This window comes from Saccoglossus kowalevskii, chromosome 14 (genome assembly GCF_978046115.1).
Source record: "Saccoglossus kowalevskii chromosome 14, keSacKowa6.1, whole genome shotgun sequence".
In the NCBI taxonomy this organism is placed as follows: domain Eukaryota; kingdom Metazoa; phylum Hemichordata; class Enteropneusta; family Harrimaniidae; genus Saccoglossus; species Saccoglossus kowalevskii.
In genome coordinates this window covers 23,692,429-23,719,602 of record NC_140654.1, presented here as the reverse complement: position 1 = coordinate 23,719,602, position 27,174 = coordinate 23,692,429, and the positions used below count along the sequence as shown (strand labels likewise).

The 27,174-nt window shown below is 36.3% G+C and overlaps 2 protein-coding genes and 2 long non-coding RNA genes across 4 annotated transcripts; 3 read left to right on the top strand and 1 right to left on the bottom strand.

The window, feature by feature from the left end:
• The first annotated feature begins 2,053 nt into the window (after nt 1-2,053).
• LOC100374404 (uncharacterized) lies at nt 2,054-8,242 on the top strand. Its single transcript, XR_438077.2, has 5 exons — nt 2,054-2,211; nt 3,333-3,469; nt 5,673-5,756; nt 7,552-7,612; nt 8,102-8,242. It is a non-coding gene; the product is annotated as an uncharacterized LOC100374404 (long non-coding RNA).
• Nucleotides 8,243-9,850: 1,608 nt separating this feature from the next.
• LOC100374559 (uncharacterized) lies at nt 9,851-11,935 on the top strand. Its single transcript, XM_002731056.3, has 2 exons — nt 9,851-10,071; nt 11,147-11,935. The coding sequence occupies exon 2, from the start codon at nt 11,215-11,217 to the stop codon at nt 11,848-11,850; it is 636 nt and encodes a 211-aa protein (XP_002731102.1). The 5' UTR covers nt 9,851-10,071; nt 11,147-11,214; the 3' UTR covers nt 11,851-11,935.
• Nucleotides 11,936-14,675: 2,740 nt separating this feature from the next.
• LOC146734606 (uncharacterized) lies at nt 14,676-19,853 on the top strand. Its single transcript, XM_085507703.1, has 2 exons — nt 14,676-14,799; nt 17,423-19,853. Exon 2 carries the CDS (start codon nt 17,455-17,457, stop codon nt 17,983-17,985), a length of 531 nt encoding a protein of 176 aa, XP_085363829.1. The 5' UTR covers nt 14,676-14,799; nt 17,423-17,454; the 3' UTR covers nt 17,986-19,853.
• On the bottom strand, nt 19,836-25,460 carry LOC144355238 (uncharacterized). Its single transcript, XR_013421197.1, has 6 exons — nt 25,408-25,460; nt 24,885-25,031; nt 24,087-24,161; nt 21,923-21,974; nt 20,650-20,692; nt 19,836-19,978 (listed from the first exon to the last, which is right to left on the bottom strand). It is a non-coding gene; the product is annotated as an uncharacterized LOC144355238 (long non-coding RNA).
• Between the last annotated feature and the right edge of the window lie 1,714 nt (nt 25,461-27,174).

Genomic DNA, 27,174 nt, shown 5'->3' with positions numbered 1-27,174 from the left:
GTGAATATGTATACCACAGCACAGATAGATGCATAGGCGTGCTGATAGGCTGGTGAATAAATGTATACAAACGACAAGATTTTCAAATATGAGGAAACTCGTAAACTGCACGTTCAAGTTCAACACGTTGGTTATTACTACTATGTGTGACACCATCGTGGCCAGCGTGATGAGTAATCAATGATCATCATAAACTCGTCCAAGGACGTCTCACTGACTCACAACCGGCTAAATGTTGACGTATTGTAAACAAACCTTGACAAATTATAAGTTTTTGTATTTTATTTTTATTTACAACACGCCTAATGCGATGACATGACACTCACCACTCACCGTGAACTTTGACTCCTATTCAGCAGCATAATATGAACAGTCGTACATCATCTCAGTGACTTAATATGCATTAATGGGTTTGCCAGTTCAACACCTTAGGCTACCGTGGTGTTCACACGTCTACCCACGTCAGTACCGTAATTGGGATACTCGGAATCTGTTGAATACACGTTTTTAGAATTTATTTAAATTGTGGTAACTTGCGCTTGCGTGACAAATACAGTTAATTGGGGGATCGATGAAGATTATAGTATATATCAAGCAAGAATTTACGACGAGGTGAGAACATAAACTCGTTCGTATACCATCAGAAGCACACTACTCAAAATAAATTATAAAAATCATTCATTATGAAGGTCTAGGGTGAATAATTAATATTTTATAACTGTATAATAAAAAAATGGGAGAGTTTGTTTTATGAATGCACATCACTTGCCATTCAAACCCTAATAGAAAACACGCGGGTTATTTATTATGATCCACGATTATGAACGAAAAGAGAAATAATGACCGAGATACAATCCATACAGATACTGATATACCATATTTTAAGATGACCGGCTGACAGTCGTCATGTCGTACTACAGGTTTTTAGGAGTGCATATACAAGAAATGTCTTGGCGTTTAACAAGCAATTGTTAGCTATTCACTTTTGTCGGTTATTTTTGTTTTTGGTGACCCTGTCACTTGAGAACAAGTTTCAGCTATCGTGCGGTAGCCCGCTACACAGGGGGCATGTTCACTGTGTACTGGAACATATCACATAACACATTTACGACCTCTTTGCGCCGTCATTCTTCAAATTAATCGAGCCGAATGGATCATACTGTAAAATCATTTATTTTCACTGACATTTAATTTCACTACTTTAATGCTTTGAGCATATTCATTGTGTTTTAACTTCACGAATTTGTCAAAGAAACAATGAGATTTATTGTTATTTTTTATTGGATTTAATTTAGCGGACTATAATTATCAGCAAAAAAAAGCGAAATTTAAACCCAGTGAATAATTAATACATTTACAGTATATTTTGTAATTGCCCAATCGGCAGGTCGGACATTGAACCTACACAGTGTGACCACGCTAACAATTACGTCACATATGTTTGATAACGTGCGCTTTCTTGAATATAAAGGATATATAAATATATCGAAAACATAAAAAAAATTAACAATAAGATACGTGGACTGTAATTCAAACTGTATACCATGTCAAAGTCCAACATGCACGAAAAATGAACTTGTTAGTTTAAGTAGTAAACCGAGCTGTACATTTACTACCAATAAAACAGGTGCGAGGTTTGTGCCATCAAGGATGGTACCATATATCGATTTGATGATTCCACACCGAATAACAAAAGATACCCACGGGATTTAATGATCCGAACTCCCAATAATGTTTATTTATAAATTATCGTTACAAGAAATAACAATATTTTTTTCGAAGAAGTTGATGACGTCACTTGTACAAAGCATCTCAACGAACTTTGAATGTATCATGCTATAGTGGGATAACCTCGTATTGCGTTTAGATGTCTTTCCTTTTATACCGTTAAATCTTTTGACTTTATTTTATTAATTTTTATTTTTATTATTTTGTAATTTGAATAAACAAACACTAACTATTGTAGGAGGAGACGCTTAGTTTACGTCATTTATTATTCAGGAGTTAGGGAATGAGAGTTCAGTTCGCTAATAAGCTATCACTTGCGTGCTCCCACGATACACATAACATACTCTGCGTCAATTTATACTTTCGTTTGAACTAAATTCTACTATAAAGCATCATTTCACTCCTACGGTGTACACTTTATATTGAAACATTCGCAGATCGAAGTCTTTTTTGTTTTATAACCGGTTTGATTGCTCCACACAGGTAAGTACAGAATGATCTCATTTAATATTCATAAACATTCTATGTTAGCAAGGAACGAACGTACAAGTTATTTCTATCTATTACCGACAGTGTGCCAATATACTAGTATGCGTTGAAAACAAAATAGTCTTAGGCACAACTGTTGATGACAAAAAAACAGCTATTGTAATTGTATTTACCCATTGTCTTTTAATTATATATGTCAGTTTTATTTTTGAATGCACTCCGACGATCATTGCGCTGTATTGTACTTGTAAATATTGATAAATAACGTTTCTGGTCAGAATTGATACTATATTCTCGTATGCCCAGCGGCCATATCTAACTTGAGTTGGATTATCTATTCAATACTCCTTAAAATACTTTATACCACAAAATATAATGATTGGAAATTGATATTAACGACTATCGTGTTCAACATATATCTAGAATAAATTTTATAAATAAGAACTAATGGAAATAAAGTCAGCTTCAAAGGTATTTATGGTTTAGACAATTTAGATTTACGGTTTTAATAAATATAACAATACTATTGCTGGGTCTGAAAATACAGGCATGAAAACTCATGGAAATAATCTTCGGAATTATATACTATACTTCATACACCGATTTTTATCTCGTTCATAATTACTTATCTGCAATCAGATATGCATATTTGATTGTTATCACGTTTGAAGCCCCCGGGTTTAATAAGCACAGGTTCTCGGAGTACGTACCTATCATCCATTTAGATAATGGACCAATGCGCCTATAGCAGCCTGTATTAAACTTACCTAAGGCAACTGAAAAAAGGGAATGTCCACGTTTTCTTCACACACAGCGCAGTGAATGTAGCATCCACAATCATTGCAATTATAAATAAGTAACAATCTAGAGCACGTGTTTACTTTTCACCCGTCTTTGCTCTATTCGCCCTATTACATTTTTGTTTTGTGTTAGATCCTAATTTTCTCGGGGTGACGTCGACTTTTTTTTTTTTTTTTTTTGCAATGCAGCTTCATTTGCATCGCTATGCAAATGAACACCACCCTTCAGTGCACCGGGTTTCGACTTGCGTACTACTATCTGATCAAGACAACGTCACACGTATGCCATATTAACAGACCTCCACTTTACTCTAGATTGAATCTTGTAATGCGCTTTCCGTGGAAAACCAGATATCTGGGATTGTTGCTTGTGATCAGTGGCATGATTCTAATTGACGCAACGCAGCCATGGACGGATAGTAAATATCACCCAGACTTTCCACAGATACTAAGTAAGTGAAATCCAATCTTCAGCTCAATAGACGATGTACTCCTAGCATTAGTTTGAAAATAAGACAACAGACTGTCGACTGGCGATGACTTTTTTTTTTATCCCGGGCCCCTGACAGATTTTCGCAGAAAATACCTGTTGATATGTGTCAGTTTTCTCAAATTTTACATTAGAGGGGTTTGGTTGTTTATTCCATGAAATAACTTTTGTGCGTGGGCCCGTGTGAATTGTAAAAACCCTATAGATGTGTTTTGTTTACTGTTAGATTATTTAAAAACTTGCAATTCAAATTTAGATCAATAAACTGTATAGAATAAATAACCAAGTACATCGCAATAAGGTTATCTGTAAAACAACTCATCTATGCAGTTTTCGTCGGAATCCATATGTTATTACTTTCGCGGTTCACGACTTTCACTTCCCGCGAGTGTCACCTGATTAGATCACCACATTTCACTTTTTTACCACCTGATACGGTTTTTTATTTTGCGGTTTTCCCCTTCAACTTACGTACATCTTTCAATTGCACGGTTTTACATGTGACGCAATCTCGGTATTCTGAACATTTTACATTTAACGTAACATTCACTTGACTTGAATACTTGTATAATCAATACTTGTATTTCACCAATCGCCTAACATAATATTACGTATGAATTGGTTGCTAAGTGTCACGTCACATTCACCCCCAAAATCTTGCGTGATTAACTACGCGAAGTTCAAGCTACTCAATTTGGTTCTCTCTCAGAAAATCTTTTTTTGTCTCGTAAACATATAACCTAACTAACACTCATGTATCGAAATGATACTTCTGTTTTGCTTATTTGGTAAAAATGTCACTTCGTATCGTATTGATGATTGTTCGTACTTTCTAAATTATTTCATTTCATCGTAGCTCATGTTGTACTGTCGTCTGGCAGAGTGATGGTAATAAAAATACATTTGGGGGTATTTGAGTTGCATAATCATGTATTCCAACCCGAAATGGCACGGAGTGTTTGTCGACTCGACGATAACATTGCGTAGCGTCTGTACAAATACGATTCATGCAACGTGACAACTGACATGATCTCCATTATGTACTTAAAATTACAGTTAATGAGAGTTGTATAAAAAACCGCGATGTGCAACGATTAAACTTTCTATTCAGAACAATACTCTTTATTTTCTTGTCGCGTTTTTTTTCTTACATCTCAATTATTTACTGCACTTCGATGACCCATATAAATGCAATCTTCAACAGTTTGTCCGCCTCAATAGACTCTGGTGATCCAAATTCAGGAATACGACATTTATTATTTACGTTTTAAATTAGCTCTTATGGCACGTACTTACTATTGTTCTAATTATGTTGAGAGGCCGTAGATCGAATGAAAGCAGAAGATACACTGGATACATATATTAAATGTATATAAATATATGATATAATTATATAAGTTTACTGCGTGGTGTTACCAATGTCATCACACTCCATGATATCAATGCGTTGCACACTCAGGCTGCCATAATGCACGCGGTACTGTATTACGCTTGTACTTTATCAGGCATTTAAAAAACAGATTAAGAGTTGTTTCTCCCTTGTGTCCACTAAAATGTGAAATCGTTGAAGTGTTGCGAAAACACGGCAATAGAATAAGACAATGACATATTTATAATCATTGAGCATAGAATATTATCCCATGTGAAAAAAAAATACGCCAAACGAATACAATAGTGTGCCGTGAAAATTTAAATTTTCCAAAATTTTATATTCAGTTCATTGTTGAATATAGTAAAATTATTCGTACTGCCTAATAGGTGATTTTCCGTTCGACTGCGAGATCTTGCGAGTTGCGTGAAAGACGATTTTTTTATATTTTGTAGCTCACACCGAAATGCCTGTCTTTGACAGGGAAATATTGCGTTTGAATACCCTAGTACTTCATCAAAATTGACCATCATCAAATGTGTACAGCACATTATTAAGCATAGAAATAACCCCCCCCCCAATACTTTCGAGTTTGTCGAATCCCACGCGATGTTTGTCGCCACTACGACGCTATGACTTTTGTTTGTCATGTTTTTACGTTCGATTTCACGCATAACGTGGGATCTCGCAGTCAACGGAAAATGGTCTCTTGAGAACTACATCTATGTCTCAGATCAAATGACGTCACGCGTTAACATTTGTTTTCAATAACAAACATATGCGTATCTAATTACAGATAATATAGTTTATAAAGCATTTCGTAGAACACAGCGAGGCGGTCGTAGAATGGCAAATGGACAACTAGAAAGCTTATTTGGAGGTAAGAACTTGTATATAATTCAAGAATGCGCATGCGCATAAATTAATACGAGTTGTTAGAAGTTGTGGCAAATACAGAAAATACTGAAACAAGCGATGTAAAAAATAATGAATAATGCTTTTGCTGATTAGTATGCGGATAAACACCAACTATTTTTGCCTTTTTATTGGAAACGTTCTGACATTACGCTTGACTGCATGTAGTAATGCCGTATCCCATATTTTTGGTCACTATTAAAGCGGAAGAGTCATCACCTGTGCAATCGTCAGATGGCCATGGCGTGTCATTGTTTACAAGCAAGCGTCCACCCATGAGTCTTTGCGTTTTTCAGCGTGTGTTGTCATCGTCGCTTGGGACTCAATTCCCGCGCGTGCGCAGGTGACGACCCTCCCGCTTTAAACATACATTTGTTGACTATGAGCTGAGGATTGTTTAAAAATCTTGGTTGATATTGCATGTGAAAGAACCAATGCTGTTTCAGACGTGGTCATCGTAACTTCGTTAATTAAAATATAGAAATGCGCATGCGCGTTAATTTACTGGTACGTACTGTTAATACGCCATGCTCCGCTCACTGCGAGATCTCGCGTGACCAAGCGTTACGTCCTTAACCATCATCCGGTGGTCGAAATCCAAGCTGTATCATATAAAAACGACTACCAGTATTGGTTAAGCAATGATCAAAGACCAAATTTTATGATTAGACAGTCAAATTAAGGGCATGATCGCTGCACTTTATCGGAATACAATGGTCAGACTGTTGGCAACTGCAATGGGAGTAGAATTTGATGTCGAAACACCAAATTTATGTAAAAGGCTCTTGAGCCGTAGCATTGTGAGTTTGTCGACGGATCGCAAGCGTGGAAAATAGTACATCGCATAACGTTATGCTAGGACGATATTTTGAAGCAAAGCTTGTCAGGGTATCTCGCGGGATCTCGCAGTGAGCGGAACATCCACTATTCAACGTACATGAGCGCCTAATATATTATCGAACAATAAGTATTCGTATTCGAATAACAACGTGTCCAGGAAATATGTACGTCTAACATCGAACACAAATTTGACAATAAAAGTCCCATTCAACGCACTGATCATTAATCCTGTCAGGGAAGCTGATTGCAAGGTCATGTCAATGACCGATTAACAAAGATAGAAAAAAAATCAGTATTTAATTAGCTAGCGGTGATATTAAAGCGTACCGACTGTGTTCAGTTGGGTATCCTAGCTATAAATCGCGCTCTCGTTTTTGACGGATTATTTTATTAATTTATTTATTTATACATGCTCAAGGTGTATCAAATCCTCGTCTGACTCATTAGCATGGATAACTAACTATTCAACAAACGTATAAATATGCAAATTGGTTTATAAACAATTTATAGTATGTGAATATATAATGTGATACTAGTAGTCTCGATCTTGACACTAGTTTTCAGATACAGTTGCAAAGTCATGAGCAATCATTTTCATGATTAGAGCACGTTTTCTTGGACAACCCGAGTACTACTTGGTAATACTGTTGCACTGATTTGCTATTTTTGAGATCTGCCCTCTAGCGACGAGGCGATTCTATGATGTAACTGGGCAACGTAGTCTTCTATCAACAATATATACATATTAGAAAGTTACTATATTTTGAATAAAACGTAGACAGGTGTTAATTTGAAAGACAAAGCTTTCATTCATCTGCACCATTTTGACGTCATAGAGACTCTTCGCTGCTTGAGGGCGTGACTACTATGGGAAAAGTGTCATATGGAAGTTACAATGCTAGTTTGTGTTCTTACTTCAGCTCTTAGAAGAAAGAATGGATACCCACCTGGAACCCCAACTGTACCAATATCAATATTGAGGTAATAACCTTCCTAGCACGTGAAAGTGTTATTGAAGTTTTTTTTGCTACAATAGAAAGTTTTGAATCTTGTTTAGCATGTTTAAATATTGTGTTTCCATATTGTATCCATATATGATTTATCGTGAAATAAACATAATGTTTTGCTTTCAAAAATAATATTATTCGTTTGATAACATGGCGAGTTTTCCATCAAACTAATACTGTTATGAGTATTGCCAAAACTGGGATTTTATTTTATAATAAATGGTGCCATAATATTTTTATGAACCTACAATACAAGAATGATTATTTAAACATTCTCAAACACATCGACTTTGCCTCTTTAAAACATTTATAGATGTTGCTATTGACACTGAATTTAAGAGGTGATTGTATGCGTATAGGTCCGATAAGGTCTACTAGGTCTACTGTTCCACTTGCCACGGCATGCTAATCCAATGCGAAGTAAACAAGGCATATTTATAGAACGCTTTTTTTTTCTTTGCAGATACGTTAGGTAGCTTGTTTGGAGTCCCATTCCATATCCGCCTGCTGTTTCTTTGGCGTGCGATTAAGCATAGCTTCTATATTGTCATTTTATTATGTTCTTTCTTCAATTTAATGCATATGAATAAAGTCATTAAAGTGAGCCGTTAATGGTACTTTCTAATTCATAAATTTATTGTCTATTCGTGATTTCGTCACACTGTCTTATTTCACATTGTGCGATGAATTTTAATGAGTGTGACTAGATAACATTTTGATATCGGCGTGACACTCTATGAATTTTGATTAGTATTTTTAATTAATAATTTAACCCATAACAAACGTATGATGGAAATTTTATATAATTTTAATGCGCTAGGAAATTTCGTGAAGTGAAACAACTTTAATTTTTAATCGTCCGTACAAATAATCACGCAGTAAATTTGTTGTGATATGTTTGGTCACGACGATGAATCTTTAAAAAAAGCAAACTATAAAATGCGGGTGACCCGGTGACAGAAGCCGCACTAAACTAAAATGACGAATGCGACAAAATATGTGCATGTTATCGTAGTGTCTGCTATACAAGGTCGATATACTTTTCCTCATCAACAAATTTAAACCATTTTCTAATTTTCACCATTTTTGAGAATGACCACTCAAAAGCCAGGTTCGATGTGCGGAAATATGCAACAGTGACAACAATTTTTATCTCTTGCAACAAATCATCGGCTGTTAAAGCGTGAATGTGTGAATAGCAATCCTTCGCTCCGATTTTTATTTTTAATAAAATATTAGTGCCAATTTGTAAAGGCAATTGCTGAAATGTTGACACTGAAATCATAACCTATATGTTATACAACGGCGATGTACATTGAATCACGTGCAAAGATGGTCGCGAGACTGTGCCGTAGTGTCTAGAGGGCGCTATATATTGAAGTCCAGTTTTGCCAATGAAGCGAACCTCGTGAATTACGGTACAGGATGACCACTTAATGGCCCTCTGGATGAAATGCCAAATAAGCATAAGTCTATCTGGAATTCTGATTAAAAATTGACATTGTGGTACACGTGGTGCCTATGTTATGTATATCGCATATGTGTTTTGCTAATATCATGCAACTAGCCGGGAAACATGAATATATTCCCGACTATTCAGGTGCTTGTTTTCACATTCATAGTTCATCTTGACTAGTAGACTGGCACCGTTGGGAATTCTTTTTTGTTTAAATGAAAAACATTGCGGTCACAGTGGTTTAGCGATCACGTTAAAAACATTTTCGAGACCCCGAAATAACATTGAAAATGCACAGTTTTTACACAAAGGAAATAAAGCCCTGACTATGCCAGACTACTTGACTAAGTATTACATCATGAATTAAAACATATTTAAAAAACGCAGCTAATTTGACATTTCCGGATATGTATATAGACATGTTAACCATTTGTGAGTGACTTTACAACTCTTCATTAAAACTCAGACTAGCAATACAACTAGTCTGAGATTAAAACAACATCAATTCATAGTAATATAGTTTTACAAAATCGTCGCCGCTGCGTAGTAATTGGGTGTTTAATGGGGACGCTTCAACATCAAGTATTCTCACTATTGCAATAATATATCCCTGTGAACGCAATTCACTGCTTTACTGTCGACGTACGTGTCAGTCGTCGCGTTATTCGCATTATATAAGACTGGCCAACCGTGGCTCTCACTTTTTCAATAGCTTAGGGGGTCGCATCATCGGAACCCAAAGCAAAGAAAAAATGGCGCTACCTGTACATAATAGCAGTATTGAGCGATTTGAATAGTGTATACTGTTTGTTACATTCCACGCATTCGCCATACAGTTGTTTTATGGATACGAACTGTGTACCGACAGCTCGACATATGTACATATCGACAACAACATAGACAGATGTCGTGCCACTGAGACATTAATTAAGACGACGATCAAGATATAACACCATGACAACCGTCTTCGTTACCAGGTAAGTGTAGTACTTCAATTCGTTAAACGTCTGAATAACAGCACACTTAGTTGGACGTATGTACTGCGTAGTTTAAATTTATTTAAATGTATAACGCAACGACGGTACGATCACCACGTAAGGGTCACTTACGAACAATAGCAGTGAACCGTGTCAGACAATGCTTTAACATGTCAAATTCACTGGATACAATGGCATCTTAGGTTTCTATGTATCGCAAAAGGTCTCGTAGTGAGTTGAAAATAAACGTAGTTATCGTGTAATACACACTACGTAAGCAGGTCACGACGTGCATGGCGATGCATATCACGTAGCAGAGGGCGTTAGTAAAGGCGATGCTTGGATCTGAATAACAAAAGTGAATAACAAAAGTGACCACACCAATGCCCCGTCAGGACAATGATACCATTGAGAATACTCGGCTATTTAAAGACCTTGCAATGAATAGAGTTAATATCCCAAACCTCCAAAACTTGTTAATGAAATCTACACTGCGCGGCATACTTTATTAATCATACTAGCGTTGATGGCGCTGTCGACATTCAACTGTAATGAAATCACCTTTTCCATACTATTAACACAATAATGCAATTTCAAATTATATTGAATATCAAAACATCTTCTATTTCATCTTCTAATAATCATTTAAATCAAAACTGCGGGAAACGTTATTAATTATTGATCGAAATGTCGACGCCGTTCATTTGTCGCTTTCCGTCCTTTTTTCAAGATATGTATATTTCCATAACCATCACGCACGTATTTATAAATCTAAAAAAACAGCACTGTATGTTCTAGTATATGCATGCATTTGTGAGATATAGTTGATTAATTATACGCACAGGGCACATGAATTTACACATCCACCCACCCATACACGCAGCCATGTACACACACCTTAACATTTTTATCCACTTAAACACAGTCCCTCGTTCCTATCAACGGTTTCCTAATAACCGTCACGGTGATCTTTCATTCATTCATTTATTCATTCGCTTGTTCGTTCGTTCATTCATTTGAAGCACATAAATGACTTCTTTTTTAGTATACTAGTAACCTGTCTTCATTTTCACAGTGGATGACGTCATACCTGGGACGGCCGACAGGTACTACCAGACGGTAGTTACTTACAAAGATCAGAAAATGCTAAACATCACTACGACATCAGATCCTTGCGCGGGAAATGGCTGCGATTCTGACCCCACTCTCTCATCGGAACTGGTGCTTATTATATCATTAGTGGCATTTTTCTGTGCCATCGTATTCACAATAGTGATGATTTGTTATGTGAAAAAACATTGCCGAAAAGAAACTAAAAATGAAGAACCGACTAAGAACCCAACTGTAAGCGAACCACAAGATGTCAGTTCGATAAACCTCAGCACCCCGAAACAACAAACTACTTCTAACTTTTCATTCATCAGTAAAGTTAATTCGGAAGTTATTTTAGGGAGAACCCCGCGAGCATCCGAAGACGACAGGCCGCAATATGTATCGAGATATGTCAATATTGAACCAGAAAACGATGCCCAATACGCTGCTACAAATGCTGCATTTGTCGATGACGAACCGGTTGCCAAGAATGCTGCACTCAACGATGATACACCTAATACGGAGACTGTGAAAAACGAGGACATGCAAATTGATATGCACAATTGTGACGATGATGACGATGACCTAAATGAATCTGACGTTATTGATGACATCATGAATTTGGCATATGCTTTGGAACTGCAGGCACAGCGAGGGGATGGAACATTTGACCTATCTGTCCTTTGACCGTTGAAAAAGTGAAAATGTCTAAATTGATCAAATTTATTTTTAATTTGGCGATAAATTGTACCATTATTTTGTTATTGGCTTAGACATGAGTTTTTAATAAGCTAAATACCGTTAATAACAAACATGTTGGGAATACTCTATAATTGTTTATAATTATGGCGTTACAGAGTACTTAAATTTCGCTTCATTAATTGTTACACTACACTACACCACACTACACTACACTACACTACACTACACTACACAAAACTACACAAAACTACACAAAACTACACAAAACTACACAAAACTACACTACACAAAATTACACTACCCAAAACTACACTACACCGTGACTACACTACACTAAATCAAATGAAACAAAACCGTTGGTCCTATTACAACAAGTTTGTTCACCCATTGTATACGATTTTCTTTTTATGCGGATCAAAAATTCTTCTGATATTTATGTCACCTGGACTGCCAAATAATACATTTATGCAAGTGTTATTTTTATATTTTGCATTATACTAAGTATGACAATCAGATCACATATTTTATACGAAGACTACTTATAAACTGATATGTTTATATAATCTATATGCAGTATTGAGCGTTTTTTTAATACAATTTTAGTATTAACCAATTTCATTCGTTCGGCTGTTATTGTTATAGAAAAACTGTGAGAATCGTATAGATACCGGAATGAATGACGAAATAGTGAAGAGACTGCAATTAACCCCGTCCCCATCCACCATTTTATCCACTATCGCAGTCACCCATTAGTCAATGCTTATCCTTGCGTATCAATCCATCCAGTCACCACTCCACCGTACCGTTTCACCAATCGTAAGATTCCTTAGACGCTAAATTCCGTTTAGTTATACTTTCATTTAAAGTCTCGTCGTATGCATGAATACAACTTTTCCATAAATCGCGCCATCTGTCGACGACTGAGGTGTTTCTATGACGTATACAGGTTAAGGAAGGCCCACTATCACAAGAATAGTGTTTTGATCTGTTGTCGTCCGTCAAACCAAATACATTGCTTTCAAACATCTACGCCATACTGACGTCACAGAAACATTTTGACGCCAGGGGGGTGCAACGGATAGGACATCTGTACTTACGATTACCTAACTCATGCATGTCAAATAGTTATCGTTTGTAAAAACTCTTCATATTGTGACAGTACATTGTTTTTTGAGTTGGTGTGTCAGTCTCGTCCTCGACGGGGGCAAAGGGGGTATATTTAATATGGAGGATATTACGAATATTTCACGCGTGCTCCAATTTCGTTTAGTAAAGTAAACATTGTGATTCACATGTGTTTTATACGTTGCTATGAGTCCATGGATGTGGAGCGACGACTTTAATGTTGCATTTTCTGCCAGTTCGGTACGAAAAATTAACGTGTTCACAAAGGTTGATGTGTTTTGGCTCTACGTTTTAATTATAATATGACAAAGAATTAAAATATATGCTCACAAAAAGATGAAAAACATCGCCTGATCAAACTGAATGATGATGTCTACGCATGCGCATCTCCGAGTCGGGGCAAGTATGCATACAAGATTGTATTATTGGAACTTTTGAATAATTGTCAAATTTACTCAAATGCAGCTAATACCAAAATGTAATAGTTTCAGGCACACCTTTATACAGTTTTGTATTACAGAAGAAATCCGTAAATCCGAAGTTCATTCGGCGATACACCCTTGTCGAAATGTACTGGCACCCCCTCAATTTCCCGAAAGTATTTACTCTTAGATACCACTTTGGGCTCGTACAGGGAGTGTACAAAGTAATATAAACAAAAAAGTAATTTCGTGACTACCTACATCATTTCGGTCTGGTAGTTTTTACCCTCGAGTCTTTTTCATTCTCTACACGATCATGATGTTCGAGTGAATGCGTCCGGCTATGCGACCAATTGAATGTGATCAATTATGTGTTGATCAATTCGAAACCAGAAACATATTCTACCCGTCCATTATCTTCATAAATACGTAGATTCCACATTTTGTAAACAAGAATATTTTTTATCATACCATTGGACTGACTTCTTTCATAACTTCTGTCACCGTAACGCCATAAGTTACAGCGTGCCGTAATTTTGCGGTATTTTACGGGATATTTTCATCCTACCATATAAGGAAATGCGAATTCCAAATATGGAATGATTACGCGCGTAAGCGTCCTCTAATAATAAAAACAAACTTGGATGCCACCAGAGTTTGACCGGACTCCACACAAAGAAGTTCGCTGATCTGTTCTAAATTACTTGGATTTTCGGCATTCTCACGATGTATCATTGGAATGAAAAGATGTATAATAATAAGGTTATTACGAGGACACCTCAAAGTATGCACGAAGACAGTACAGCTAGAGTATCGACGAAGTACTATCTGAGTGCATACTTTCACAATACTTTCACAATATTCGTGTCACCCAATAAATATAGTATCTGGACTTAGCAACTGTCTTTACGTTTTTGTCGACTGAAATCATACGACGTACTGCAGTATATTTGTTTATGGTTTTAAAAAATAAACTTAGGTTTAACAGTTTAATATACAATGTATATATGTAATTATCCTCCCTAGTTAGTTGAGGAAGAACTCACATTTTCACATTCGAAGTTCAGAGATGCCTGACTATATACTATTCTACATATAACAAATGTGAGAATTACTAATCTGCGTAAACAAAAACTATCAAGCCTGGCGTCGGAGAAATGAACACACAACCAAAGAACAGTTGGTGATACCATGACGAGTCTTATGAATCATGATAGCGCCCTCTAACATTAGCTAATATACTAATACGTGCTAGTAACTTAGGGGGTCGTGTCTATAGACTGTTCAACTGCAGTTAAGTCAACTCTACTACTACTAATTATTAAGTCTAGAAGTCAAGAAACTGTCACATGCCGGAAAGTCTCATCATATCGAGGATAAACTGAAGGTACAGTATATTACACAGTTCACTTTATTGACACGTGACCTTTATACCCAAATCATGCACCACCATATTTTCAAATAAGGAAGTGCACTTCTTCAGTTATTAAGGATAATTTCTGTTTTCAAGTTTTGACTAAAACCTCTAAGAAATCAAGGTGCTTAAGGGTGGTTCGCACTATTTTACGAGAAACCCCTTCTATTTATATTAGTCGACGTTTCATCAGGGTGTTCCTCTACTTTTATCGCAAACAAACTAAATTGAATAAATATCATAACAATTCACTGACCCCGTTCACACAATAGAATCAATAGAGGGCGTTGAATGTAGACTCTCGGACGAATTGTGAATTGTTCAAATATACTAGCTTTTAGTTATGAGCCACTCAACAGAACATAATGCATGAACCGGTCAGTAGACCGTGCGATAAACAACGGCTGAAAGAATACGTTCGTACGTTAGCGTGATATAACGGCGGCGTAACAAACGTTTCTTTCTGGCAGTTACATTCCCGTGTTATGCATTTAAGTGTGGTTTAACAATGTGCGATACGTCGGCAAGGTATCAAAAGAGGGCGTTTCGTGACTGGAAAATTAACATTAAAACTAAAGTAGTATGTGTCTTGGCATTAGATTTAGATATACTAATCCTAATGTTTGAAACTTAATCAATTAACTGTAATTTTAAGTTGAATTCCACTTAAGCTTGTTATAGACAACCGAAATCTCCTTGAAACATCATTTATCCAAATGATAATGAAAAAAAGGCATAGAGCTCAGCGGGATTTATACACTTGCCGACATCGGTAAATTTACTAGTAGTTTAAGGAAATTAGAATAAACGACGTGTAATTTGAGCGAAGTGGGACATTTCTCTAGTTCTAACACCACATTCAGTGAACAACTGTTCGCAGAACTTCTAAATGACTATATATCGCGGACGAATTCAAGTTGTGGTGATCATATGAATTTCGAACTTCCAGGTTTAACACGGGGGAGGGGCTTGGTGGAACTAATACTCTACCATTATCGTTATTTTTTTCTGTTAACTCAAAACCATCAAAATACAAGACTTTTACTGAGTCTTAGTATTAGCTAATTTCAGTTTGATGATGTCGACCGGTTTCAAAGTTCCCGGAGAATGTACTCGAGAAACTACATATACAAGCGATTCCATTTCCTATTGTGAATATGATTCCGCAATATTTCAAGACATATATGATCAAGGAAAGTCACGTGACTTTATCAGATAACACAAAGTATATAATATAGCGGATACGTTAGCTGAATATGTAAAAGTGGATTCTACTCAGAATTAAATATCAAGTCTTAATTTGGCAAATGGGCGTTCTAGAAATTCTGTAGTTATATGCCGTTTCGTTTATATACCGTAATGATCACGTGACCACGTGACCACGATTTAATTGGTACATACAGTACTAGTATGTTGGTTTGAAGTTCTGTGAAATAGAGCGACATATATGGGAAATGTTAAATTGTTCACTATTGATTCGTCATGATTTTCATATTGAACAGGGATGGTCCAAGGGGATATGTTGTGTATGATAGGCTATCATCTACGCGTATATCGACAGGAACATCTCATATGAACTAGGCAGGGCATACTTGTTTTTGTTTCAAAATATGTCGTATGATAATTGTCTAACTTTTCAGATTGTTTTGTTTTCAAATACATGACAGATTGTAAAATTATTCTTGCTTGATGCCAAATCAAAATGTAATACACAAGTAATCTTGCTAATATGTTGTTCAATATGTATGAGACAACGCCGCTACAACAATCAGTGAAATTAACGAAACTTAAGAAACCATATTGTCTTATTATCAAATTCAGTGTAGTGAATTTAGAACCAAGAAACCAACGTGAACATAAAACTAATGTTTTTACAGTGGCGAAAATAAAATAAATTGATTCACACTAAACCTACTAATACACATCTATACAGAGAATGTACGCCTTAAAACAGTCAGTGCACATTGCATTTTTCAAACGAATGCCGATTATGTAACGTATTCATCAACATGCAACAACAGGGGTATTTCAAATTACATGTTTTCATTAATACTGCGTCTTTAAATTAGACCATTTGCGGATTTCTGGGTCACGTGGTATTGTGTTCGATTACGTCATCATCGACGTGGAGGCTCAATCAATCTGAACCCTCACTGATCCATACCTGAATAGATCGTAGACGAAAATGTCTCTGAGATCTCGTCCGTCGAGCACGAGAAATCCATGCGTTTTTGCCAATTAGAGTTTCATTCTCTTCCAGATAGCGCGAGATTATGGAACACAGTATTAGGGGCATGTTGCGTGGTTTTCTCGCGAGATCTCTTCTGTTCCACCAAGTCACGCGGTGTTTCAGTGAATCAAACATCAAACAATCAACTATAGCTACAAAATGGCGGATTTAATGACGTACTCGAACAAACATATCTTGTGGAATCTACAATTTGTCACGTGACAATGAAACCTACAAATGGCCAATAGTTAAATACGGTTAGAAAATATTTTCGTTTATCGGTTTCTAATAAGCTCCTCTGTATTGGTCAGCGTATGAGAATTTGATCTGAAATTTGTAAGAACTAACTCGACTTGTTTTTCGCAGTGTGGTGTAAATTACAAGAGAAGACTGACACTATGGCGAACACAACAGCAATAGTATCAACAACTGTTTGCATGCATGATGGCTGTATTACAGAGCCAGTGATTCCGACATCAGTTGTACTGGCACTGTCATTGACTGCTTTTTTCCTTGCAGTCCTCTTCGGTATTGGAATAGTATGCTACGCGAAATTCATATTTCGTAAAGATGATAAAAAGATAGACAAAATGAAGGAAAATATAGAACTCGACTACAGAGAGAACAAAAGTATTTTTAATACCCGCCTCGTTCTTCAGCAAGACGTTTCAAACTTTTCCTTCACCAGTAAAAGTAATTCTGACGTCATATTGGCGCCAAAAACAAGATCAGAATTGACTCGTCATCCGAGTATATCCCGATGTGTGAATATTGCACCTGAGTCGGACGAGGATACTGACGACAACAAGGCGAGTAATACCGATACCAACAACGATGCGGCGAACGAGGGCGAGGATGCTGCAGATGAAAACGTTAATAGTTCTAAAGTGAATGAAGACAGCGTTTCAGTTGAAGTTACCATAATATAAATGAACTTATAGAAGACTTTTGACTGAATAATAAATATACCTTAGACGTAAATGGCCGCCGAGATCTCGTTGAGCGCGAGAGAGCCACGAGACTTTTTTTGTCTTGCTATTTGTTCCATTCATCCGTCATCGCGTCTACTGTACTATGTTATCATGGTAATTAGGAGCCTGTAATGAACGTAGATATACCACCGTGACGTCATTATTGAAAGAATTAACCAACAAAAATGGAAAAATCGAACATCCATAACGGTTTATGAGTAGACCCTGGTACACGTTAAAAATATGCATTTTGTAACATTCTAGAAGATGAAACATTGCAGTCACATTAATTGGTCTCAATCGAGGATCCCCGAATCCAACCTCATTACAACATTCTTTTACGTTCTAACCGCGACAAGGCTACTCTCAAGACATGTTTATTTTGTCTTTAAACAATTGCTCAACAAAAATATATGCCTAAAGTGTATTCAGTTTGAAGAATGTTATCAATTTGAGACAAAGCTCTTGAAGAAGACAGTCTATGAAATATTTCTGTTGTAGGCGACTGCTCCAGGAATTACAAACTCGAACATGACGTCATTGTACATCGGAGAATAACCGCCAACTTTGACCAGAACAACAAGAAGAATTTCAAGAACCATACATCCCTTTGGCACTTCTATTCTTTTCTATTGAACTTTCAGACAAAGTTGTTCTCCCATGACGGCACCTGTCTTTGATCTGAAAGTCAGAGTGCAGCCTTTTCTTCAGGTTAAAAACGAATCCTATCTAGTGACAATACCAACGACCCGAGTCTCCGTCGAGCTTTCAAGCAAAGTATTGGTCTCTTTTCTGACTGATGGTAATGAAATGTGTCAGTAGAGTCTAGAAATCCCTATATCGTAGTATCATTCATTTCTATGAAAGAGTACGATTTTTAAAATGTACACCAATCAAATTAAACATGAATACATTTTAGATATATTGAAACTTGAAAATTGAACTCAACATCCTGTGCTGTATCACTTTAGTTCAATTATTGAAAACATTGAGAATAGTTCAAGTAATATCACAGGGAGTCCAGGAACAATAATGTACTGTACACCTAGTCTGTATGGGGTGGTGTGGAGTTGATATCGGCTGGTATCTAGTTTATAAACATAGAGAAGGGATGAAGATTCCAGCATCCTACATTTTTAAAACTCGAAAGAAAAAAAAAGAACTGACGAAAGAAAAGTGAAATTTCTATTTATAAAAAAAATACCAGTTTGGAGAATACAATTTCCCCTTTACATTACCGATATAAGTAGAATAAATCACCGGCACAGTTGGAGGCGTGGCCTATTATTAATTTGTCTCCTATCAACCATGGTACTCTGGTTCATACGTTTTTGACTACGTAACTGGGTTGAGTAATTACCTTCCTGTCATAATGACACAATGGCAATTCAGTATTGCTATAAATCATAAACAGACTTTAAGATTCCTCTTCTTTAATTACCGTAATTGGAAGAATCTTGTTGGTATTCAACCCCTTGCCTCCGATACAACAACAGCTGCATGGTGATACCGGTGTTAGTTTGACTTCAGTACACTTTTTCTGTAAAAACGCTGAATGCCGGGCACGAAGGCCGTTCAAAGCGTGATGATCCGTAGTCGTACATCAATAAAGATTTCAGTTTTGAGGGATTTGACAATATTCTAGATGACGAATGAATACATAGCTAAACACAGTAGTCGATATGAACGATATTGTCTTCACTTGTATAGTACGTCATTGTGACTCTGTCACTAGAGGGCGTGATTTATAGGGTAGGTTTATTGATCATATCATGTAAATACTAGTATCAAGCACAAGAGAAACAGAATTTTCCGAATCTGAAAAATATGACTTTATTGGCTGAATTACTGAGCAAAACATTATCATTACATCTTATTGGCAAATAGAACATATAAACAAAAGATAAAGATCATGACGCAAATGGCAGAGTTGTTACGTCTTGCATACTATCTGGAAAAAGAAATAAGAAATATCAGTATTGAAAAATCATGAAAACATCATAAAATGGGACATGTGACAACAAAAGTTCAATATGGGCTACATTGATTCTTATACTGGTATGTTTGTGTTACAGCACATAAACAAATGATACTCCATGATATATTCCGACTTCTGGGGGCGCTGATATACAGTAAAACATGTATTTTTAGCTAGCATGTTATTTTAGCTAATTTAGCTAATCTGTTATTTCGTGAATTCAAGATGTCACTAATTAAAATAAAGTATATTCTCACAATGAGATTGTTGGCACTTTAGCTAAATTAAGATTCAGTTAATTCATGTATGGATTCAAATTCGCTAAAATGGCATGCAGCTATTTAAACGTGTTTTACATTATTAGTAATGCTATTACAGAATTTCCAATATTGGGCATGCGCACGTATGTAGCTTCATTTTTATTAGAATTTCTGCTTCTCACAGTGTACAGCGAACCAACAAAAATCACTAAACTTAAAAAAAATCACATTAATCAGAAAAACATCAATGTACGCGCATCAATGTTGTTGAAAACGCGATGGCAAATCCAAAATACTATTGGAGTACCCCTTCTCCTAGGGAAAAATTATAACATTGTCATGAAAGAGGCTTATAATGGAGGTCATTTATATGAATGAACTTACCTTGTTAGCTATTTAAACATTGCCATGTACGTCCAATCACCGTCTGTACAAATATATAACATATAACATGTTTTGATGAGTAATTATTCTTACAGATATCGAAAATGAGGAAGAACAGTAAGGAATTAAAAAGAAAATAAAAATAAGTGGGATTAAGGAGCTGATTGAAAAAATATATTATTAATGCCAACGTTACGACGTGTTATATTCCTCATCCCTGTGATTGGCCAATGAACCGATATTATAAAACAACATGTCGTGTTTTATCAGTACATTTATTATTTATGACAGTGCCACCATAGATTGAACTGAAGTTAATGTCACCGTTTTTATAGTTGACATTTACGTACGCATGCGTACAGATGGCAAACTATCGCTTACACGCGGCTTACAGGGCTTCTTCTCGCAAATACTAGTAACCCAATTACGACTTAAGAATGTCATGAAACGACGTTGCCAATCCATTCCGCGTGAATGACTGTTTGAAAGTCCAAATACAAAATTTTATCGAAAACCATTTTCTTTTTTGTCTCATAATTTTCAGTTTATAATAGTCAGCAGAGTAAGGCTTAAAGCTGTTCGGAAATGTCATACTATGTGGTGCCAATATTGTCTCTGTTTGTTTTAATTTACTTTTTTGCAAACAAAAAATGGTCAGTTTGTTAACCGCCTCGATCCTCAGAATCTAAACACGCTCTTTCAAATTATGCTATATTTCAAATATATTTTCAGAATAAAATAACACAACCACACATAACATTACGGCATGCCTGGTGTTTCTACGGAAATCGCCATATATGGGCAACGCCGGGCCGTGTCATTTGAGTCAGACATACGGAAATTAACGCGCTCACACACTGAAGATAATTGAGTAAAATACTGTCATGCCTAATATATCAATTGGCAATTACACGTGACAAAATCTTGAGAGCATGACGAGTACATACTATGTTTGGCGTTGACATGTGATGTACGGTTCTGAAGATCACAGACCTTTTGAAACACGCAAAGGCAATATTAAATGCGCGAGCTCATTATAATATTTGAATGTAAATTTCAACGAATAAGTAGAGCAGAGCATCTAAAGCATTATGTCGTTTAGTGACGTCATTCGTTAATGATACTAATGTAAATATGAAAAAAAAACACGACAAACGTTTTTAACTACATGTATTAACACTTCAGACAAAGAACTTACATTAGAAAAAACGGTAGATACTATTCATAACCAGATATTTGTGTGTGATAGAAAAATATTAGTGAACACACTCACCGTAATATGGACAGTGGGACATTCTGCTTAGGAGGAAGATTCTGTCGAAATTCTGTAGGTAAATAATAATATGTTCTATTGGAATACCAAGAAATATACACCAATACAAATGTTGGCATCGCTATATCGCTATTATGAGCCAGCACGACAGACCGATACGAAATATATTTGTTCCACATCGGATCTATAATGAATACTGTACAGACTTGAATAAAATGCGTTCATTCACTATCGGTATCGCGGTGGACGTATGTAAACTTTATGTAGGTGAACTCAATGTATAGAAATACAGTGTAGGTGAACTCTAGGTAAGATAACCCAACGTAAGAGGACCCAACATCATCTTCTCCTGCCAAGAACCATTTATTCGGCCAAAGCCTCAGCATTAACCCTTGGCAGATTTCACCACGATTTACTGTATGTCGCACGCCCTCAAATACACGATTATAAGATTCACTTCGGCTCATATGCATCACCCAATCAGAACTCATGAAAGAAATGACACATTACTTGGTAAAATTAAAATAGCGGAATCAAATCGTGCTGCTAGCCTTTTCTCTGAACGAGCTTATTAACCATCAAAAGAAAGCACTTAGTGCTGTATCTGAGAGAAATGACGTGTTTGTTGCAACCACGGTGCCGCTAGAGCCTGGGTTGCAACGAAGACTGGATGGGCGATATGTTATCAGTTTCGACAGTTTTGTCAGTTTACTAAAACACAGTTTGCAAAAATATTTAGACATTCCATCGTCCTCATTCACTTGCCCACAAATTGTTAACGTTAGAATAAAAAATTTTGAAAACGTGTCGACGAATATAGACCGTATGTTCTGGCTCCCAGTGAAACAGCGCAAAGCCTACACGTCGCCATTGTTTTAATTTGTGATGAGCTCTCTGATCTCCACATTTATGATACAGCAACTCTGATTGGCGGCACCAGTTATTTGGCGCGTCCAATCAAATGACTCAATTTAGCTGCAATGAAATAAAGCTTTACCTCACACGATCACGCACTGGTTCGTGGGCCGGTTATGAATGGCCGGCTTTAGCGAAACTGTGCGATTCGGACGATGACCCAACATATGAACATTCAAAGTAGTGAACTCAACGTATACAAATTCAATGTTGGTAAACTCAACACATGAAAACTCAATGTAGGTGAACTCAACACATGAAAACTCAATGTAGGTGAACTCAACACATGAAAACTCAACGTAGGTGAACTCAACGTAGGTGAACTCGACACATGAACTCAGCGTTTCTAAATCGTGGATACAAATAGACCTCAGACGAAAATGGCCGCCAGATATCGTTAAGAGCGAGTGAGCCACGGGACTTGGTCCGCCCCTCAAATAGTGTTTCATTTCTCTCGTCATCGCACCCACTGTTTTATCGATCTATGTGTAATCCGATGATGATAATTCGAGCCATGGCTGTCTCGGATGACAGGGGTGAATGGGAAGCAAAACCAAATATCGTGCCTCTCTCGATCCCGACGAGATCTCGACGGCCATTTGCATTTAAGATCTATTGTGAAATTTGTTACATAATTCGAATTGTACCAAGTAATACGTAAACACGTTCGATCGAATAATGAACAGAAAAAAACACCCCGACTTGAGAAGGGAATGGGTCAACGTTAAGAAAAAAAAAAGGAAAACACTTTTCTAGGAACATTGACTTCAACTGATATGGATTTCATGGAACGAGGTAAGTGTGTCATTCGTGCAGTACTGCGTTTGGTAATTATCGTTAAATACTACTAAAGTTTCCGAAAAATATTGTTTTCGCATAGCATGTTTTCGAACACATGGCGATCTCTTGAGATAAATCACGATACAAATTCTCGTGAGAATACTGTCACCTGACATGCATTTGGTGTATAATTATGTCTCGTTCCCGGTAAGTCGTGTAATATTCAATAAAGTTATCTGCCAAATATCTGTATATCACAACAGTACGACAGATAGATATACGCTTTTAAGCACTGCGAAATCCTGAAAAAGTTGCATTCAGTTGCGACCGGCCTCGAACGAGCCTAAGGTTGATGACGTAGTCTGACTTCACAACATGTGACTCAGAAGACCGGTAAATTATTGTGCGTGTAGCCCATTCAACATATGTCAAAGTTCATCAAGTACAACAGAATAAAACTAATCCTTACTTCCAAACATTCTTCCCAAATTTGGCGTATTTCCATTTCTCTGCATTCTTCTAAACTGATTATAATAAATATTGTCTGAAAATAATAACACAGTACCTTACAAACTGGTTTCATTAAGCAGACATAGCCTTGGTCGCATTATAAGCAATACAGACTATTATGAGTATGAAAGATCTGCATACACATCGTATTCACTTTTAATCTCAATTAGTGCAGAAAGGTTATAATGAAATATTTGCACATAATTTTGAGCGTCGATGGGATATGTATTCAAATATGTACAGACCATACAAGAAATCGCAGAGGCTGGAGATTTTGCGGATGTTTATTTGGAGCTTTTCAAAAAAAGACAATAAGGATAACATTTTCATCATTTTTAAATCATTACAATATTTTCACAAAATCCAACGCGCGCTGCAACGGCTGTGAAATGAGTATTAACTCTGTATTTCTGCAATTATCAGTGATAGGGACAATATTTGAAAGGAATGTTACGACTGAAAATATAGATATTTACGCTAAGACGGTATAATTGCAGTTTAATGCATGCATATTAGCACACAGCTATTGAACATAATTTACACATTTTTGAACACAATATTATTTCGCCTAGATTTGTCATTTGTTTGGATCACCCCTAAAACGACGTCAAACTAAATTTTATTTCCGCGCATCCCGCTAGGTTCACGACAGTTTACACATAATCAATGTACCGTGTGAATTAAGATTGAGTGTCCGCGTATAAGGGTATTAATCTATTTTAAATGATGATACGTGACCAATCGTAAAGATACCTACTCAATATGTCCGGGTAATCAGTATCTTCATCGTAGTCCCTCCAAGCATTGGCTGTACCATGGAAGAAAACGAGGCAAGCTAACACCACCAGACAAACTTCCTTTGTCAACGCCATGTCATGCAGGTAGCGGAGAATAGGTCCTCGGTCTTTAAGAACATGGATAAGTGTCATATTATTACAAAATCGACAGATATTGTACCAACATGGTTATTTAATATGAATGATTGACTATTATCATATTTCAAAAATTAACGGAAAAAATACTTTTGGAACACCCGGAAGTGTAATGTACATTGTAAACGAAATGATACAGGAGGGATTTAGACTCAATAGTTAAACTGCGTTAAGCGATCGACTGCCACGCCTTATGACCGTATTCAGAAATACAATAAAAATTCACAATATCAATTATACGATCAAATCCCACATGTACAAAACCGCCGCTCGACAAGATAACGCACTAACTAACATGATACAATTCACAATTCATGTCAATTGGCCGAAATACAAGTGTATACGTACCTGATACTGGATGTAGTGAGAAGGAGTACGAACTAACTTGTGCGATGACAACTTTTTATAGTAAATTACGTTTTTTGCATTATGGGTTTACGCTTCTCCTGGGAACGTTGTGAGGCTATTTCAATTAACCTTTATTAGAGCCGTGAGTACAATCAATCGATATACATGTCATTATGGCTTCCGTTATACATCGTCTCATTTAAATGAAAAAGTTAAATTCACACAAATGCGTATTTATTGTTTTTGTCTACAAGTAATAATTCGAGTTTAATGGAACATCTTCTTTATTTTGTGAAGTAAATGGGATGAATTATAAACGAGGTGGTAAGGTTATCATGTATTGCTTTACAATGTTTGAACTCATAACGCAACCCAATATTATTGTAAAACTTACTAACATCAGTTTTGCAGCGAAATATTTCTCTCTTTTTATTGAGGCTTCAGAACCTTGAATATTGAAAAATAAACTCAGAAACAAATAAAGCAACCATAAATGTATAAACAGCCTGAGTTATGTCACACAGAAATATTCAGGAATACATACATACATACATACATAAAAAATAAATGCATGTAAATACGCTTAATAAAAATGGCAAACGAATAAATACTGTAAAACACATTGAAATAGCAACATGCCATTTTTAGATAATTTGACTCAATACATGAATTAACAAAATCTTAATTTAGCTAAAATGCCAACAATCTCATTGTGAGAATATACTTTATTCTAAATTGGCGACATTCTGAATTAGCGAAATTACACATTAGCTAAATTAGCTAAAATGACATGTTTTACAGTAAATAAACGCATCAATGCAGACACAACTAGTAAACAAATAAACGCTTAAACAGTGATCATTCGAGATTAGTGGAACATCGAGTAAACTTTGTGTGTGTATGTATTGATATAAATATATTTCTTTACAGTTATTAATTTCGTTTTTTTTTTCTGTGCATTTTCTTTTGCAAATTAAACACCGCATACATATCAGTAGATTATGCCGCCTTGCATAAATTATAGTTATTTACCAATCACAGAGCACGGACAGATCATAACTGTCACTCTGCAGTGTTTTTGCGGTTTGCTACGATTCCTCAAACCCTTTATACTACTAATTACGCGAAGGTGTAAAATCCTGTCACGTGATACAATAGTAATTTCGCAGCAGAATGAGTATCCCATGGGAGCCAGTTTATTAACTCGGTCAAGGCCTTAACGGCAATATACACCCAACTATTTTGTCTTTAATTTCAAATAGACAGCAATCAAAATCAATAATTAATATCGGATATAAACGCATTGTGGCGCGTGAAACTAATTCTGCCAGTCTTAACTCAAACTACAATCTGCAAAAGCCAGCTATATATAGCTTTTACAAACATCAACTTAGTGTCCAGGAACATGCATAACAGCAATTTTGTGGCCAAAATAATTTAAAGGGTTTCTGTGACTGTTATGTAACACAATTTAAGGCATGGATATACGCGAATTACGCAGTAATATTTGGTCATTGGATTTGCCTTTGCGAAAAATAGCTGCTACCATTTTAGTACATAATTCCTGGATATTGCTAAACAATTAAAAACATTATTATGTGATTATATTGAGTTTGAACTCAAACACATAATTGTCGCCATGATTTTGTGCATAAATGCGATTTTAGTCCCGCAGTGTCATATATGTTATCGATTCGTCGGTGTACATTGAATAAAGTGATTTTCTTGACTTTCGCCGAATACGTGAAATGTTAGTCACCTAACTAT

Bases quoted from the DNA above. Each gene is read 5' to 3' on its own strand.
- LOC146734606 (XM_085507703.1), top strand. From the start codon at position 17,455: ATGGCGAACACAACAGCAATAGTATCAACAACTGTTTGCATGCATGAT.
- LOC100374559 (XM_002731056.3), top strand. From the start codon at position 11,215: ATGCTAAACATCACTACGACATCAGATCCTTGCGCGGGAAATGGCTGC.